The sequence below is a fragment of the Larus michahellis genome, chromosome 4 (assembly GCF_964199755.1).
Source record: "Larus michahellis chromosome 4, bLarMic1.1, whole genome shotgun sequence".
In the NCBI taxonomy this organism is placed as follows: Eukaryota; Metazoa; Chordata; class Aves; order Charadriiformes; family Laridae; genus Larus; species Larus michahellis.
Window position 1 is genome coordinate 48,914,968 of NC_133899.1, and position 18,911 is coordinate 48,933,878.

Below are 18,911 nucleotides of genomic sequence, written 5' to 3' on the forward strand. Positions count from 1 at the left end.
CCAGCCCCTCCACCCCCCCCAGCCACCGGGAGCCGCCGCGGCCCAGCGGACCCCCGCCGGCGCGAACCCCCTGCCTGGCCCCGCCGACAGCATCACCTTCATGCCGCGTCTCCCGGAGCACCGCCCGGCGGGGATGGAGGGCGGGCGGCCGTCGCCGTCGGCTGCGTCCCCGTCTCCCCCGGCGCTGGGTCTCCGGCTCCTCCTGCCCGATGTAAACACACACCGGCGGGAGGGGGGAGGGTGGGCCGAGGGGGGCAGCGCCATGGCAACCCCGGCCGGAAGAGGAAGCGCGGGGGTCAGAGGCCGCCATCTTGGCGGGGGGCGCCGCCGGCGGGGCCGGGCGGTGGATTCGAGCGCCGAGGCTTCGTCTTGCCGGGGGAGGCGGCCGCGGGAGCTTGCGTCGGGCTTTCTGTAATGCTGTGAGGGATCCAGAGCCGAGACGCGCCCGGGAAGCCAGGCCTGCGGGCAGCCTTCGCCGAGAAACCCCACCAGCCCACCCTATAAACTCTTCCTGACGTTCGATGTTAAAGCGCTTTCCAAATTGAACCACATTCACCGCCTCAAATGTCCACTGTATACCTGGTGGGAATGCAGCAAAGGGAGATGAATTGGCCCGGCCACAGTCAGACAAGGAGGTGGTGGTTGGCCGAGGCGAGGAGCCGGTTCTCCAGGCTCTGGCCTCGCTCCGTGCTTGCTGTCGGGCACCCAGTGAGCAGGAGAGCGTGGGGCTCTCTCCCGTTACCCTCCGCCAAGGGAGCACAACTTCAGCCTGTGCCCGCTGCTGCTGCCTCACGTCAGGGTGCACTCTTTGGTGGTGAAGATGTAAGAGCCTGGAAAGAGTCTTTGGCACATGAAGGCTTCTTCCTGGTGTATTGCTTTGAATGTATCATCGGGCACAGTCGCACACGTGGATAGAAGGGTGTTAACGGCTAGCAATTGGTTTAATGCAATGAGGAAAGCCAAAGAACGCAAAAGAAAAAGAAGGGTGATTTGAAGTAATGATTCCTGGAATTGGGAGATAAAACAACATTAAGCAAACGATGGTTTTCTTTCATTTAGTAGTATTCCACAGTTTGAGTTAATATGTTACGTAGAGAACATAACTACAACTTGACAAGAGGTTGAATCTGAAAGAGGAAAGACTGCTTTTGTTCCCTCTTTTTGCCCCTTGACTGAGAAACTTTGCAAGTTCTTCTCTAAAGAATATGCCCTTGGCAGCCATGTATGTCTTCTAAGTCATTCTTCAGTACAGTGGCCCCTCTTTAGTCAGCAACCACAAAAGGAAAAATGTCCTAGCTTAAAGGCTAGAAATGCCTTGCCTCAATGCACAGTGGAGGAAAAGCAGTTAATTTTTTTTTTGTTTCATACTGCCTTTTCTAATCTGCAGAACCTCCTTGGACAGTAGAGGTAGAATGGTATGCTAAGACTAGTTTTCATTTTTCAGTTAAAGAGGAGACTCTTGGAAGACACCAAAGTAATTCCCTCGCCCCATGTGGGCTGACAACTCCAGAGGCCCCTTTCCTTTGCTTCTCACAACACAGCCATGCTTTAAATCATTTTCTGGATCACTTCTCCGAGAAAGTATCCTGCAACCCTTTCCTGACGTAGATTCTCATAGCAGAATTTACGATATCTTCTGCACATAGACGCATACATCACTTAAAGCATGTGAATCTTCTCAGAAGACCAGTAGTGGAAGCCAGTGAATTCAGGGAAGGTTTCACAGATGACACAAATTTCTACAGACATGCGTATATATATGTGTGCACTACTATATGTGTGAAATACTACCTTAGGTATTTTATATATAATATTAACTGTAATAACCAAAATATAAATCCTCTCCTCAACACACCATATAACAAAATATCTACCAAATAACCTTGTCTATAGTATTAGTAGCCTTAGATAGTATTAGATTTTTAATTGCATAATAGAAATTTGTATTTATGTTCGAGTCAGATGGTGAGCAGAAAGAAGTTCATATTATGTGTTGAGTTTAACATGTAAATTCTAGCCCGATTCCCAATCAAAGACTATTACCTAAATTATAAAGGGTTAAAGAGTAAACTGTCTTTTCCCTCATCGAGGTAAAATGAGTCATTCTAGTGAAGTTCAAAATAATGAAACTTTCTACATTTAAAATTCAAATTTTCAGATGAACATAACATGATTTCTTAGGAAGTTCCTAAGCCTCTAAAATTGCCATTTTTGAAACAAGTTAACATTAGGTTGTTATGTTTGCGATGTCTGTAGAACATTCAAAGAACATTCCAGCTGAAAAAACAGAATATTCTGGATGATAGACAAATCAGGGCAGGGGGGAGGAGCGGGGTGGGGGGGGAGATCGTGAAATAAGTAGTTTACATTATGCTAGGCACAGAAAGTCCTTTATTCCTGAAACTATTTCAGCAGCTAACAAAAATATTCCCTAACAAATAATCACACAACACAGGCTACGTACACACTAGCAGCGCAGCTCACAGGGTGTGACTTTGTTCAGTGAAACAGTTGGTGCTGAGGATGCTAGGTCCTTATTATCCATATTTCGAGGGGTGATTGCTTTGAACAAGTTCTAATACTTTAGACTGAATGCCCATTAATGACTCGAACAACCGTGCACCTGGAATAAGTTTTTCCAATTTAGTTGCATCCAAAAGGATTTAATGCATTCCAAGCCTGCTCTGGTGACATTCACCTCAAAAGTGTTTCTTTATCGAAGCAAAAAGGCCAGTGTAGATGTTTCCATAGTTAAACTGTACTGTTTGCAAATTAAAAGTGATGTCTTTATAATGCAGAAATTCACTTCCCAGCCTCCCTGAAGATTGGACCGCTTTGGGAGATTTGCCTACCCAGAATTTTCAGTGAAAGCTGAGGATCTCAAACATCTTAAACGGCTAAAACATGGTTGACTTAGAATTTTTTTCAAGGTGTTGAAACCAGGGAAAAAATATTTTGACCTTCAGGTTTGGTCACAGTACCTTCCTAAAGAACTTTTTACAAGAAAAAGAAATAGTTTCATAAAAGTTATTATTCTTTGTGTAGGGGTGAGTGTGTTTCTGTGTGAGAGTGATATTTGGGCATCATTTTTCCTGTGTAGACCAGAAAGTACACTCCTTTGGTACAGCATAACCTGATGGCATCTCCCTGTTATGTTTGCTAACTTTAGGAGATGAGATTTGAGCACTTTTTGCGTATGCTGATGACCAGACAGTGGCTCGGAGGTAAGAGTCTGATCAACAACTGAGATTCCAATTCTCACCTCTACAATGATAGAGCCTTCCCTTAGATGCATTTCAACATATTGAAATAACTAATGATCATCATAAAGCATTCAGGTTGGCTGAAGCATTAAAATAGAGATATTTGATACCAAATTAGACTGCTGCGAGGTTCTATTTCACCTTTCCATACCAGTCACCTGCGTGCAGGTGACTGGCATCACGAAGCAGAACTGCCCTGCCTTGTTACCCCTGTTTACCTCGCGCCCTGGTTTCCTCTGTCGCATACTTGCCCCATGTGACATTTGAACAGCCTTCACATTGACTGCTGTTAAAAAGGATAATGCAGCATAAAAAAAAATGCAAGTAATGTGATATAAGACAAGAAAAGAATAAACAGTAATAATTCATTGTAACAGGTAGTCACGATATGCTAGCAGTAGCTGGCTTATGTGCTAAAGGGTCCTGATAGAAAGGAAATTATTTCCAGACAATGAAGCTGCTGATCAGTAATGACTGTAACATTTACAACTCCTCCAGACATCTCTGTTCCGGATCAAAAAATTCTCCCTTATCTTGAGAAAATAAATTGGCCGCTGGCCTTATCAAGCATCCCACGAACACCCAGCAAACAAATTAGCCACAACTTTGCAAAAATGTAAGCAATAACCTTTCTTCATGCTTTGTCTTCATGAAGGACTCATGTATTCAGATAGCTACCTCAAATTTGTATATTTTATAGGCTTATTTAGCTGTCAGTACAGCAGCATTTCAGTGTCTTTTTCTTAACTTCACCCTTACAACATCCCTGGAAGGTAGGGAGGTACTTGCTGCATTGGGTAGCTGGATATTGAAGAACACTCCAACTCCAGCAGAAAATTCAGAGAATTCTCTCTGAGAATTAAGTTCATGTTTCTTAAGGCATAAAGGTGACTAAACCAAGGGAAGTTACATACTTACAGCAGCCATTTGCCTAAATACCACTATATATTGGAATCTGAATGAGGCATCAGGTGCCAAAGCAAACATTTGTGGCAGAGCAAGGAGCACCACTTAGTCTCCTGCCTCCTGGACTGGTAACAGCCTAATTCAGGAACCGACTCATTTTAAATATTTGTCCCTATTTATTTTAAAAGAACAATAAATCCTAATGGTATAACAAGAAAAGTATAGACAATTTTGTGACTCGGCTGTGGAGGCCATGATTCATAGCTGTAGAAAGAAGCAGTCAGCGGTCCACAGGTCCTTACTTGCCCTCTTCTGAGAGGAGCCCATGCCACTCAAGCTGAAGAATTTGGAATGCCAGAAGCTCACATGCGATAGGGATTTTTCCTCTGTGAGGATCTCAGTGTTTCACATGGTATGTGTTAGGTGCAAGGTGCATGGGTATGTTTAAAAGCAAAAGAATGGCTTGGTGTTGCATGAAATAAAGATAAGCCATAGTTTTCCTGGGCAGAGGGAAGTCTTTTTTTATCAGGAAAGATGAGAGGTACCAAGAAGAGGAAGAGAATCAAGTGTAGCCAAGTGACGAGTATATTCTTGAATGCCTGTTTAGGGGATGGCAACAATAGGACGCTTATTAATAGTTTCTGAAATTTGTTATAGCTGGATTTGATGTATTATTGCCTAGCTTTGTGTACATGACTTCTGGGTCTTGCAGATGGAAAGGAAGAGATTTTGACATTTCTAAATATAGATTATCACACTCCTTATGTTTAAAGCAGATTTGGTGACCGTAGACTGTTTAAATGGATACTTACAACAGTACTGCTCCACAAATTAATGCAACCAACAGCAAGATTTAGGAGCACTTGAAATACAAAAATCAGGAAATATTTTTCTACCGATGCCTTTTCAATATCTACGCTATAGAACAGATCTATTTAATAAAATACTTCATAATAAGGGTAAGGGTAATGTGCGATAAAACATACTCATGACTGAACACTGATGCTGCATCATTTGGTAATAATAGGGAAGATGGAGACTATATTGCCCAAATGATGTCCCCAGTATATCTGCATGTCGTAAGCCTTACTGAGAACAGAATGAAAAGTTGGCAAGGGGAACACAGATTTAACTAGCTGTTTTCACCATCTGAGCTGAAAGGCAAAATATAAAGACCAGACACTGAGAATGTTCATTAAAATAGCAGACTTCTTTCCACCTTACAGATAACAACTGTTAAGAATAAATTATTTTAACTCTCAAAGCTGTTCTCTTCATGGATATTGCACACAGCCTGAGAGATCTGTCATTAGTTTAGAGTTCATTGTTTCTCCAGGTTTTTTGCTTATAGTCACACCTCCTGCATGCATGAAGAGACCGTGTGGTAGCTCTACTGTGAAGTACTAGGAAAATTTGCAGAACAGCGTAGTAGACTGTGCCGTTGGCAAGCCTTCAGAACTTGATAGACCTAATTCTCTTATTCTGCATCTCAGCTTCAGGTCACCGTGAGCTTCCCTATTGATGGGAGAGCAAAATAGCAAAGCTATTGACAGATTTGTCTCCTGTAACTGATTTTTACTATTGGTGACTGTAATACTACATTCTTCTTTCTTACCATAAGTATTTAAAATAAGCTGGAAAACTACTCATGATTGACCTTCGCTTTCATAATGTTTTAAATTCCCCTTTTTCCCCTCATACTAACAGGTTTGGGCATGCTAAATATATTATTCTTATGGGGCACCCTAAGCAAGACTACAAAGATTACAAAGATGTGATGTATACAATACTGAAAAATGGCAGTAATAAAAAGAAAAAATTATCAGCCCTCTTAGCAAGCTGAAATCAGCTAGCTATCAAATAGATATATGAAAAGAACTCAGTACATATTGCAGCTTTGGGTTACAAATGGTACTTTGGCTTTAGTCGATGGGGGCTTTCCTTCTTATTGGAAAGGTTCTTATATAAAATCCATTTCAAATCTCTATTAAAGATCCTTCTGTGCAGGGATACAACACTTACCCATTACCTTCTAGAGCTGTAGTTATCAGTCTGCCCACTTCTCTGAATGCAAATGGTTTTTGCTCAATTGTGTAAAATCCTGAACTCCAAATATCAGCTTGGCTTATTGTGTCATTGTTTTTGGTTCTTTGTTGTGTTTCTCTATAGCTCTTTGAAAGAGCGTTGTTAAATGAGGCTAGCTGTTTAATGCCTGTGACAAAGCCTGTCTCAAACTGTTACATTACAAAAAAATAAATATATCAGAGATGATATGAGGAGACACTGAACTATGACCGTGGTCTGCTTGTTCTCAGAGCACCAAGAATGATTTTCTATTACACTATGGCAGGCAGTATTTCATGTTGCATATACTAAATGGCCAAAGCACTTCCACCAACAGATGATGGCATCTTCTAGAGAGATTTTACAAAATAGATTGTATAAAAAAGGGCATATTGTTAGCAACCAAGGATTCTTAGAGCCTGATTTTTCACCTGTCGTAAATCTTATCTCACACACATCCCTGCAAATACAGTATACGCTTGGTGGAAAATCCTACCACCTGGAAGGACAGCATAAAGAATAAAGTAACAATAGCCATTATAGAAGCATAACTATAATAGTTGCACCTCCTGCTCATTAGATAACAGTTATAGGAGCATTCAGGGAATAAAATCCTTTTTGTATGACTGAAGTCATATAAAATTGCCGTGAATTTCAATAGGGCTAACCTTTGTTTCAGTTTGACAGCAATATATCAGTTTAATCTGTTTAATTCTCAGACGGGTCAAGAATTGTATTTTGTCTTAAATTCACATTTTTCCTCTCTTTTTTTTTTTTAGGATTTGCCTTCTTTGAGGATGAAGGCAACACTGTTTTGGTTTAATTCTAAAATTTAATAAAGGTAGTCAGTTTGTTCGTATAGTTAGCTTTGCATTACTTCAAAAAATAAACTGACAAGATTTGAAAGCAATTTATACCAAATAAACTGTGAAAGCATCTATGTTTATATAGTTCCAAAATTAAAACTTGGATGAGATTAATTGAAAAATCTATAGAGATTCACCAGCCTTAAAAGCAACTGGAAGCTGCATTTCATAAAAAGCCATGTATTTGGCAATGAAAGCAAGTTTTCATAATTTTAATGAGGGGAAAAAAAGGAAAATAAGTGGGTCTGAACTTTTGGGTTCAACTTAAACAAAGCTGCTTTATTTCATATGCCTTTAGTTATAGAGCATGAAGGCAAATTTATTTTTTTATGTAGGCTTCAAAGTCTTGCAATAGAAAATTGTCTCTGCCAAAATGCCAGGATACGTAACTGGATTCACATATGGGCTTCTCAGACTTCAGAAATTTTCAGATTCATTTTTACTTTGAACTCATGCCAAAGACTCTGAACTGTACAGGCAGTACAGCTCTGCTGGTAGATTCTGCTGACATTTGGAATCACCCGTAATTTGTTCTCAGGATGCCAGAACAAGGCTCTAGACAGTATTTCACCCCTATCATGAACAATAGAATTCATATGGGCACGTCTCTCTTTTCAGGGTATTTTTGACCTTTTAATTTTAAGGTTTTTTGGGTTTTTTTCCCCACCTACACAGGCAGTAAGATTATTTTACAGGAAGGAGACATTGACATGATAATGCTTGCAAAGTTATGGTGTTTCTTTAACCAGTGCTTCTGGCCAAAATCCTTGGATGAATTTATCATCCATTTTGTGATCTCCCCTCCCTAGAGTAAAGTTTCTTACCACTGCTAACAACACGGCTGAGGAGTCAACTAACAGCCTCCGAGCTCAGGATCTGTGGTCCAGAAAGAATAATACTAGTGGCACTGAACTGAGATAGCGAGACTTTCATTCCAGCTTAAATTGTTCCTTGTGGTGTTAAGGCTTAATTAAATATTGGCCCAGTTAACATTCTGCTGAGTTTCTGAGCTGCTTTTGGAGTAGGTGGAATTTTCCCTTCCCCCATTCTTCCTGTGAAACGCTGTCTTCTTTCTCCCATCTTGCCACCTCTGCACACACATGCACATAGGCGTATCTCTAATTTAAATTGCCCCACAGTTGCGGATGGGAAAAGGAGAGCAACCTGTCCCTGGAGACCTCCTAAAGAACATCTTCTCCCAGTTTATCTCCTGACCATATGCTGCAGTGGTAAATATGTGGAAAAAATATTTTCTCCTCCATTTTTTGGCATTCTTTACAAATACTGTTCTTGATGATCACTCCAGGAGTTCATCATGGCTGCTCTCACGTGTAGCATTTGGAATCTTGAACCTATGGTGTAGTTCGAGCAGGCGCTACTGTCCAACCAACATGCTTTCCTAACATGCTCACATTTCCAGCAGTTAAGAAGCCAGGGACGATACACTGACATTCCTCAGGCTCTCTCTGGAGCTCTTTCCCTGGTAAGAGCTCCTGCCTCCAAATGCTGAGTCTCAGGTGCCTGCTCTGCTCATTGTCCCTGTGGAGGCATGCCTGTGCACAATTAAACAGTACTGGATATTTAGAAGTTATTAGCTGGTGTGTCATTGCCTTTACTTGCTGTTAGATAGGGGGAACAACAGGGAAATTCCACACGCTGACATACTGTCAGTGGAGCTTTGCTGCTTCTGTAACCAGCTCTGTAGCTCCTTCTGCATCAAAGGTCTGCACCCTGAGATTCCAAGGATTTTGTCTTATAGCCCAGGCCTGCTAGGTTGAATTGTGTCTGCCCTATCTGCAGAGGTATCTACCACTAGATGTAAGATGCTCGCCAACATTTTTTCCAAATGTGCATCTTGATTAAGCACAGTAACATGGCTTTATACAAATTGTGTTGCAAAAGTAGACTGATGTACCTGCTACAAAAGAGGAGATTCATTTGGTGTTAGCAGTGCTTTCAGTGGATTCTTCTCAGGTTATTAGGGAAATGGCATTAGGCTTGGTGGGGCCATCCCACAGTATGACATCTTGACTTGTATCTATTTTTCAGACTGCACAACAGGAAAGGACTGCATAAGTATTTCTCTTAATGACAGGCAGGTTCCAGTGCACTGATCCCATTAGTCTTTGATCAATAAGTTAGTTTTGTAAAAATTAGTACTCCTAGAGGGAAGAGATTAACAGCAGTGGCTTGTTTCTCTGTTGGGCACTGCGTGAACCCTTCTAAGCTCTGTGTATATATATATATATACACACAGTATATATACAGGTATACTTGGGGCTGTAAACTAATTACAGATCTGCTTGTCCACTGCAGCTTTAGCCACATGCCCCTGTCCTGACATAGTGCACTGTCGCGGTTTAACCCCAGCCACCAACTAGGACCACACAGCCGGTCACTCACTCCCCCCACGGCAGAATAGGGGGGGAGAATCAGAAGAGTAAAAGCGAGAAAACGCATGGGTTGAGATAAAGACAGTTTAAATAAGTAAAAGTCACACACGCAAGCAAAGCAAAACAAGGAATTCATTCACTGCTTCTCATCGGCAGGCAGGTGTTCAGCCATCTCCAGGAAAGCAGGGCTCCATCACGTATAACAGTTACTTGGGAAGACAAACACCATAACTGCAAGTGTCATCCCCCCACACCCTTCCTTCTTTTTCCCCCAGCTTTATATACTAAGCATGATGTCACATGGCATAGAATATCCCTTTGGTCAGTGGGGGTCAACTGTCCCGTCTGTGTCCCCTCCCAACTGTTTGTGCACCCCCCCCAACCTACTCACTGGTGGGACAGCCTGAGGAGCAGGAAAGGCCTTGACTGCTTAGCAACAACCAAAACCGTCAGTGTGCTATCAACACCACTCTCATCCCAAATCCAAAACATAACACTACACCAGCTGCCAGCAAGAAAGTCAACTCCATCCCAGCCGAAACCGTTATCTGCCTTTCCTGGATCCTCTTTCCAACCTGACCGTTGACCCACTGCTCTGGATTAGACCCATATTGATGTTCCAACACCCCCTCTGGAATAGTGACAGTGTTCTTGACTTGCCTACTGAAACAGGCAGAGACTAACTACCTGACAATCTACAGTGAAAAGAGAAATGTCAGTGTCACTGCGTTGATACAGTAACTGGCAAAGATGCTTCACTTCTCACACAGGCCCACTTTGTGTAGTTTTAAATACTACCTACATTCAACAGCTTCTGCTCAAAACAAGTTTCCACCGAGAGCAGCTGACAATACACATTAATATTGATGGGAAAGTCCAATCACTAGGCAAAACTTTCTAAAAAAAAAAAACAACCCACACAGCTTCCACAGAATCAGGTCTGTGTTCAAGCTGCCTGTTATGTCAGACTACGGCAGATGTCAGCACCTGGAACGGTGTCTAGTCCCAGAGGGTGTTGAACACTTCAAACCAACTATTTCTAATCCCCAAATGACTAGTACTAAACAAGGAACAGGAATATGTGTTCCCTTATTTGGTATAACATGCAATCCACATGTAGCTTTTGCAGTTTATGGTCAACACAGATATTGCTAGCTGCCATCGGTGACTGACTCCCTTTTTATAGATTAGGTTCAGAGGCAACTCCAGTCTTTGATTGATAAATGAACTCTAGAGCACCTTCTTTCACTCTCTAGATGCTGGTCTCACTTTAGTAAGAACCGAGGCTCCCAGATAATGACTTGGAGCAAAAGCTGCATGAAAGAGGGAATAATTCAACATGAATTAAACCGTGCACGGGGGATGCTGCGTGAACAGGAATGACAGGGGCACACGTTTAAAAAAAAGTGCCTGGCAGTACATCAGTCAAAGGATGTGCCTTCTTATATTTAAGAATATTTAATTGAAGTTGCACACAAAGCAGGTGGCAACAATGCTTCAGAGCTGATGATATAAAACATAACCACTGTTTTGATAGGAATCCAATTCCATCTCAGACCCAACTCACAGCAGTGGATTAAGGCGGGGTAGGGGCAGGAGATTCCTACCTTATCCTCACCACAAAAACACATAGAAGTATTTTGCACAGACTGTTTAAGTTCCTGTTACAGATCTTATACACTCTTAAAAATCCATTGCAGAGCAAATATTTCTTAATGTTTGTATGTTTATGTGCTTGCAAGAGACAGCACCCATATGCAAAATTGTGCTTCTGCATTTATGCATGCACTGATGCTTTTATGCATGCACATGAGGATTAGCATGTACGATTAGCCCTTTTTCTAATCGTAGTGAAATGTGGTAGGACCATTACTGCCAAGAAAGGGAAATTTCATCTCCTTCATACCCTTCATATTATTCTCCACTAATGGGCTGTGCCTTGATAATTATAGCTCGAGAAGGAGAAATGTTGGCCTGGGCTTACCTGCTGTAGAGCTACCATGGAGACAGGATATTAGATTGCCCTGGAGACAAAAGCATGGGCAACTTATATGGAATCTAGTAACCGTTGAAAAGTATATGAACTATTTGAAAAGCAAAATGCTTAAGGTGTAAGGTCTCAGTTCTCCACTGCATCCAGGGAAAGTACTAACTTTGCACAGCAGAACTGCAAAAGATGCTGTGGCAATCCCACAGCTGGCAGCCAGCCTTCCTGAAGCACAGGTTCAGATACAACAGACTCCTATTCTCTCATCTTATTTTTCTCTTCCTCCTTTCCCTGCTTTAACTTTACTGTTCATGAGGTATCCAGTTCTTCAGCTGATGGAGACAGCCATGTACCCTTATATAACTTATATAGTACCAGTTATATAGCTCTTTCAGCCCCTTTTCAGTCTCCAGTGACCAACTGAAATACTTTCCTTCCTTCCCCCCAGTATAATGTTGGGATCTAAAATGCCTGACTTCAATATTAACCAGCACTAAGATACCACAGTAGATTCTCAGATTTGCCTTTTCAATGATTCCCCCCGCCTCGCTTCATCTATTCCACTGATAAAAAGAGCTTAGAAATCAGCTGTTGTTCATAAACATCAGAGAGGCAAGGCAGGGGAACTCTGGGCATGGATAACACACTACAGCATGCAACGCCTCTCCAAGAATCCCACCAACCTTATTAGGAAATCAGGTAGCAGTAGGTGTTCCAGTTGAATCCGGTATGACTCCAGAATCTAGCTGGAGATTACTTTCTGTATCAGCACAGGCTATAGGGCTGTTTGCCTGACACAGCCCCAGCATGGAAACTGCTCTTGAATGGCTCACCAACAACACACAGTTGAAAAGCCACAGTCTGGAGACTTCTGAGATAATGCAACTCTAATCTTTGAATTGCCACTATTATCAAATCCCGGCAATGCAATAAACCAAACTCAAACTGCTACATGTCTAACGCCTGAGAGTCTCCAGGATTAAGGTTGTAACGTGCATATCTCCTGTACATGCTGTAAAGCCCGTCAGGTTTCAAAAGCAAACATAAACCTGGAAAATACCTGTGTAAAAGCATTTTTCAGATAGTCAAGATAAATAGAAGAAACTGCTGATGACTAAATATATTGCATTTTCTTCTATGAATTATAACCAGTTGATACTCACAGCTTGGTGTTTGAAGTACTTTTTGGCTGGAAACTCTACATTTCAGATGACATTAAAATTAAGGCCTCAAATATTTATTTTCACGCAAGCTGTGCTAGTAAGCAATGTTAGGTCTTAAGCTGTTGAAAACATACATATCCCAAAGCTAAAGAAGGATAATATAGTTATGCTAGCTCCTAAATTTCTTTGCTTTTGCAAAGAACATCATCATTTTCCCAGGGGACAAGTAAACTGTCTTCTGTCTCTATGTTGCCCTATTCCACCAGCACACCTGAAAAATACACATCCCTGTTGCAGAACATAAGTCATTTTGCTCTTTGACCATTTATGTCTTTTCTTCTCTGTTCTGGGCAGTTCAGCTCCGTTTAAGCAGCCTAATTTTTCTGTGGGACGTGTAAGATAGGAATACTTAGAGACCACAAAAAAAGGCCTCAAAAGCTGATTTTTTCTAATTGAAAATACAAAATTTTTGCCTAAGACAACCTAGACTGCTCTTTTCAACAGTGCCCTTTACAGCGCTGTACCCCCAACGTTTTTCTCACTACAGAAGAGGACACCTCAGAACTACAGGACTGTAGAGTTGCATCCCCTCAGGTAAACCAGTGCTCTGTCAGCAACGGCGACCAGAATACAGCTATTTCATTAGCAACACTATGCTACTCACCTAACCCCAGCCTGAGCTTCCTTTTACAAACCATCTTCATCACAAATCTTCACATCAAATGATAGCTTGGGTCATTAACAATGTTTTCTTGGACCCAGTCTTCTCTTATGAGCCCTCAATAAACCATTATCAGTACCCATATCATTCACAAAATCTACTTTCAGAATAGTATTCTAACAAGAGCACATGTGTGATGGGGAAAAGAGGCAAATTTTAATTTTAAAAAAATATCTAGCCTATGACATTAATATCTGGACCAGCAGAAGCTAGACTAAGTGGCCTTGGAGGGTCCTTGTAGTCCTTTACTCACGCACACTTATACCACCAAACATCCATGGTACTTGTTTTGTGCTGACAGACGTCACTGTGCATATTATATTCTGACTCTGAGAATTTTCAGTACTGAAATGACAATTATTTAGTCACTTACAATTGTGGCACAACCCTCTCCCATCACGTGGGACAATCCTGTGCAAAAGACCCAGTCCCTGCTATTAATTAGATGGCATACAATACCACTGCAACTATTACCTGTAGTGCTTGGGATTCAAGACAAAGCACTTCATTAGTAAGTATGAAGAGATTAATCACAGAAACACCAGCTACTAACAAAGCTTCCCCTGTACAAAGCTAGGCCTAGACAACTCCTTCAATGCAACTTTTTCAAAGCTGGATCCCTGAACTCTGTGAAAGCTGCAGGTATTAAGCACTTCTGAGAACTATCACATCTGTTTCAAATCCTAAATGTGGCTGAAGGTGCTTCTCTTTAGCAATCAGCTTTGAAAACCTGGCCTTAATTGCTTGTCTAAAACAGAGGTAATAGCACCCAACTGCTTTGTAAGCGTTAGCAAGAGAACGCTTGAAGGCTGGAGGCTCTGTTCCTTTGCCAAATATTACATGTCAGGGAAGTGTAGCAATCCCCATAGGGAGGGATGACACGGACTTCTGGCTTCTAGTTCTTGTTCTGCTGCTGAGAAATCCTGGATAAGCTTTTTCATGAGTCAGCATCTGAATTTCTGTATTCATGAAATGCAACTAAACATACCATTTTTCAGGACAGTATTTCAATGTATTTTCAATATACTTTGAATAAGAAATGCTAAGAGAGTACTGAGCATTATTGCCTGCTTGTATGTTTTTCACGTCATTTCTTAGGCTAGCAGTGTATATTCCAAAGACGTGAGCTGTCCCTACAAACACGCAGGGAAATGGAACCTATTCTATTTCTGAAGCTTCATCCTGACAGATTTATGAAATAAATATTTGTTCCTGCGCAATTGCCTGATGCTTATCTATTAAGAAATTTCATCTGAAAGTAGTCTCTCGTGTATGGAACCAGTTTTGTTAGCGAGGTTTCAGGATTCTTTCCCTGAAAGCTGCTGTGGAAATGCATATGTACATGTATATACATTTCCACGTTTGTATAAAGTCTAAGTTCTGGTTGCACAGAAAGACTTGAAAAATGCATGGTTGTAACATGACACTTTAAAAAATGTAACACCCCGAAAGCAAACAAGTTAGATAAAAGGAGCCACTAAAAGGATAAAACTCCAAAATGGCAAGAAAATAGCGTTATCTGAGATAGAAATAAAATGTATACTAGACATTGTAAAAAGACAACAGTCATGCTGTTGAAGCAGGGTAAATTCTGATAAGTGGCAACATAGGTGAAAAAATTTTTTTTTAAATTGGAAATCTGTCAAAGTTGATGGAATCACTAGATAAGCAAGATATAAAAGGGGAAAATAAGGTTAATTCAGAAAAGCTGTGCATCCCTTAGGTTGACATGCATTACAGAGAACGACAGGGGCGTTCCTGATCAGATCATTCCTTACAAGGGTTGATCTGAGGAAATCTCAGGTTCAGGAAGAATGTCTCAGAGAAAATATCATTGCTCAGAAGACAGGGTTTTTGCACAAATCAATGCAATGAACAGTAACAATTTGCTAGAAGCAGATGATGCTCACCCAGGAGTTCAGAGGCAGCTGACGTATGAAACTGCTCAGGTACTGAGTGAGCTTGGTAAGTGCCACTTAAATCACTGCAGTGCCAGAGCTACAGGAAAGTGCAATCAAACTTTCAAAAGGATCCAGGATGAGTGATTGTATTTCTTCCATACCCAGGGTTGGAAGAAATATGTAATAAAAATGGAAGTAGTAGACTCAGGGATAAATATCATCTGTTGGGGCTGAGTCAACATAGCTTTCACAGAGCCTGAAATACAATCTCTGAGAGGTCTCTGAAGAAGACAACGATGATCCAGTCAGTGATCCAGTGGATATAGTTATCTAAGCTGCAGTTTTGTTTACTGGACAGTCCACACAGGGGTACAGGGAGTAACGAAGGCTGTTGCAACACGTTGTAGCTTTTAGGGAAGGAGGGTGCCAACAATAAATGGCTCCTGACTTGCCTCACCTGGGGCCTCCATCCACAGTCTCTGTCTGTTGGCCCAGGGGCTCCATTTAAGCTCTGGGCTCAGCCTTTGATACTTGTTTGGGCTGTGTTGTAGGAGTATGTATCTCCAGTCTGGTCTTGGTCTTCTTGCTGGACCTTGGACCCATGTTGTAACCTTGTCTTTAGTCTTCTGTAGCTTCTGGATGTGATTCAACACCTCGTCAACAGGCTGTGCTATCTGCCCACCCGTGTCGTGCTGAGGTACTGTGGGACTGTGCTGTAGTCACAGCTCCTAGGGAGTGCCCCCCCCTTATGGAGTACACCTTTTCTTGCTGCTTCCCTCTGGACCACTTGTCTTGGTTCTCTTTCAAGGCAAACCAGGGAATGGGACAATGTCCTATGTTGTGAAGTCGAAGTGGAGCTAGGGCAGAGCCAGAAGAGTATTTGGGTTCTGCAGTATAAGCTTTCCAAAAGCTTTTAGGAGGTCTCATCAATAAAATATATCTTAAGATTTAAAAATCCCTTAGAGAAGATGGTGCAGGTAAATGGCTCATTTTCCTAACAGGCCATCAGAGCATCTCAGAAATACATTGTGGCATCTGTGTGTATAACCTGTAAGTATCTGGAGAAGGGGAATAGTGAAGTAACAAGCGGCAGATGCTAAAGAAGTTTTGAGACGGGTTTGGGCTAAAACTGCTGCATCACTTCTCAGCACAGATGACAGGACAGACTCTTCATGCTTGCAAGCATTTTCTGCAGGAAGCAGTTATTGGTCCATACTGTGCAGACAGGGATCAAAGGCGTGAACAGGTTTTGCGTGGTGATGGGGAGCTCCCAACTGTTGCTGGAAACGAGTCCCACTTGCACAAATGGCAAACCACTAGAGAGCAGCATTAGATCAAGACTTCTGTTAATGTGCCTGAAAAAATTGTGAATAAAACAAAGCATTAGGGTGATATTTGCAGTTGGACACTAGTTTCAGATGAGATTTTATCAGAACCAGGGAAGCTATAGACCAGCCAGTCCCAACTGGCTCAGTCCTTGGGTACTTAGATACTCAAATACTGACCACAACCTTTGTAGCTTGTCTCCAGGAAGCTGACTTTCCCCACGCATCAATTTCAAAAGCTATAGTAAAATTCTCTTTAGCCTACAGCTACGGCAAAACAGATAAAACGAAGTTAGCTGTAAAAGTTTCAGCTGATTCGTGTCTCTAGCCATCATCTCAGGTTAAGGCTCACTGACACCTGTGGTTATCTCCAGTGCAGAGTCTTTGGACTTGAGCCTTTCCTTTCTACCTTTATGGTATCATTCTGACACAGGAAAGGTAAAAGATAAATGGTGGTAAAATAGCAGAGATCACACTGCTGCAGGAGTCGTTTAGGAGGAACAGAGTCCAAACGCTTTTTTGTTTCAAAATAATTTCAACACATCTGAGTGAGTATTTACACTAGAGATTTTTTCTTTTAAAGAGTAAGTCTTTCATTTAAATAAAAAAGTACCTAAAATGTGGAAATATGTCAATATATGCTAAGGCATAAGATACTTTAGCCTACACTAAGATTGACTAATTACATACACACTATAATGCTAGTTTTAATATATGAAGAATACATGCTGGATAGTAACCTTTTCTATTAAAGGTTTGCTTTTGCTGGCTGGTAACTGGAACAAAGGACGGACTAGGCACTAGAGACCAGGTTTACAAAATCTTATTTTTGTGATTTTGACCTTTTCTGCAAAAGCCAAAACATTTTTATTGTACTTGATCAAGGTCAATGATTTAATTATTCTAAACTGATTAACTGACTGGCAACTGAAAAGAAGGGAAAGCTCATTTTCTTCTCCCAGTTAGTAAATAACGAGGCATGAATGCATGCTTTCACTAATCCTAGTATCCTGAAGGACACAATAGCTGTAAGCAGGTAACTGTTTAATAGCATCATTTTAAACACAAAGGAAGTTTTGTGCATGTTTTTATTATTTAACTCTTTTCGCCTGTTATAGTATAGTACAATAGTTTCATTTAATGGCTGCAAAGTTATTTTAAAATGCTCTTCAGCAGAATCTGATTTCTGTCCAAATGCAGTATCACACATACAAGTTTAAAAGGAATTGTCATCTAATAAGGGCAATGCTTTCTATTATTGTGACATAAAAAATTAGGACTCTTCATCTAGTAAGAACAATTGGCCTATTTAAACATGCAGAGATAACTGTGAATCCTCCTGAAAAGTAATAAGCTTCTTAAGGTGAACACAGAGGTGAGTTAAACCAACTGCTTGTTCACCAGCAATTGGCTGCATAACCTTTGGTGCGAATAGCTGAGAAACCAAGCATTAGAGCGATATTCCACTGGATCCTTAGATAATCACATGGCCTTTCACTCTCCTGAATTTTGTTTCCCTTGAGGTTCACGCGCTTTAATGCTTTAGCCAGGGAAAGTGCCCTCTGTGCTTTCTCATTATGGAAACACCGCTGGACTTATTATTCCTGTTTCTTCTGATGATACCTATTACTGATATAGAGTAGGAAAAAACCTACACTTGAACACCAACAGGTGTTTGGTTTTTCTACCTTTGTCATTTAATATTATGCCAAGAGGGACTGGGATTACATGGTGAAAGAAATGCTCATTGCCTGCCGTGGAATGAAGGTGAAACTAAGTAAGCATGACTAAGAATGTGATAAACATCATACTAAAATTACTAACAACCAGCAGTGATATAATATCTGGCAGATCAAGGACAGTGTGGCTAAGAATGAGAAATGTTAAAAGACAGTGTAAGAAAAGGCGTACAGGAGAAAGAATGCAAGTTACAGCTGTGTAATCAAATTATTTGGGTAGATAATGAGACTGGAACCTGAACATTATTCTGCTAGAATATCAAAGCAGAAAACGCAGACAGGCAGCATCAAAAGGAAATTTGCATCTACGAGACAACTTCTGATAATGTGTGATATGTGACTTTGGTCTATTAATTAGCCTTGAAAAATAGTCAATTCTTTCTGGCAGTCAGGAAAATTAATTAAGCCATGGGATAAATCTCCTCACTCAAGGGTTACTCTGATCTGTTGTCTGCAACTGGAGTCAGTAAGGTATTACAGCCTTCCATGAACCGATATGCAAATCTGCATGGCAGAACTTCAAAGGGCTCTTCCATCCCTCCTTGCTGCACGCCTGGAGTGACCCAGCTCCAGGCTCTGCACA

General features: G+C 41.3%; 1 protein-coding gene across 1 annotated transcript in view; it reads right to left on the reverse strand.

The window, feature by feature from the left end:
* Positions 1–311, reverse strand: part of LOC141742387 (transmembrane protein 263-like) — a 206,575-nt gene extending 206,264 nt beyond the window's left edge. The window contains exon 1 of the mRNA XM_074584557.1: positions 97–311. Within this exon, the coding sequence (XP_074440658.1) occupies positions 97–264 (168 nt within the window). The 5' untranslated portion in view covers positions 265–311. The remainder of the gene's footprint in view (positions 1–96) is intronic.
* Between the last annotated feature and the right edge of the window lie 18,600 nt (positions 312–18,911).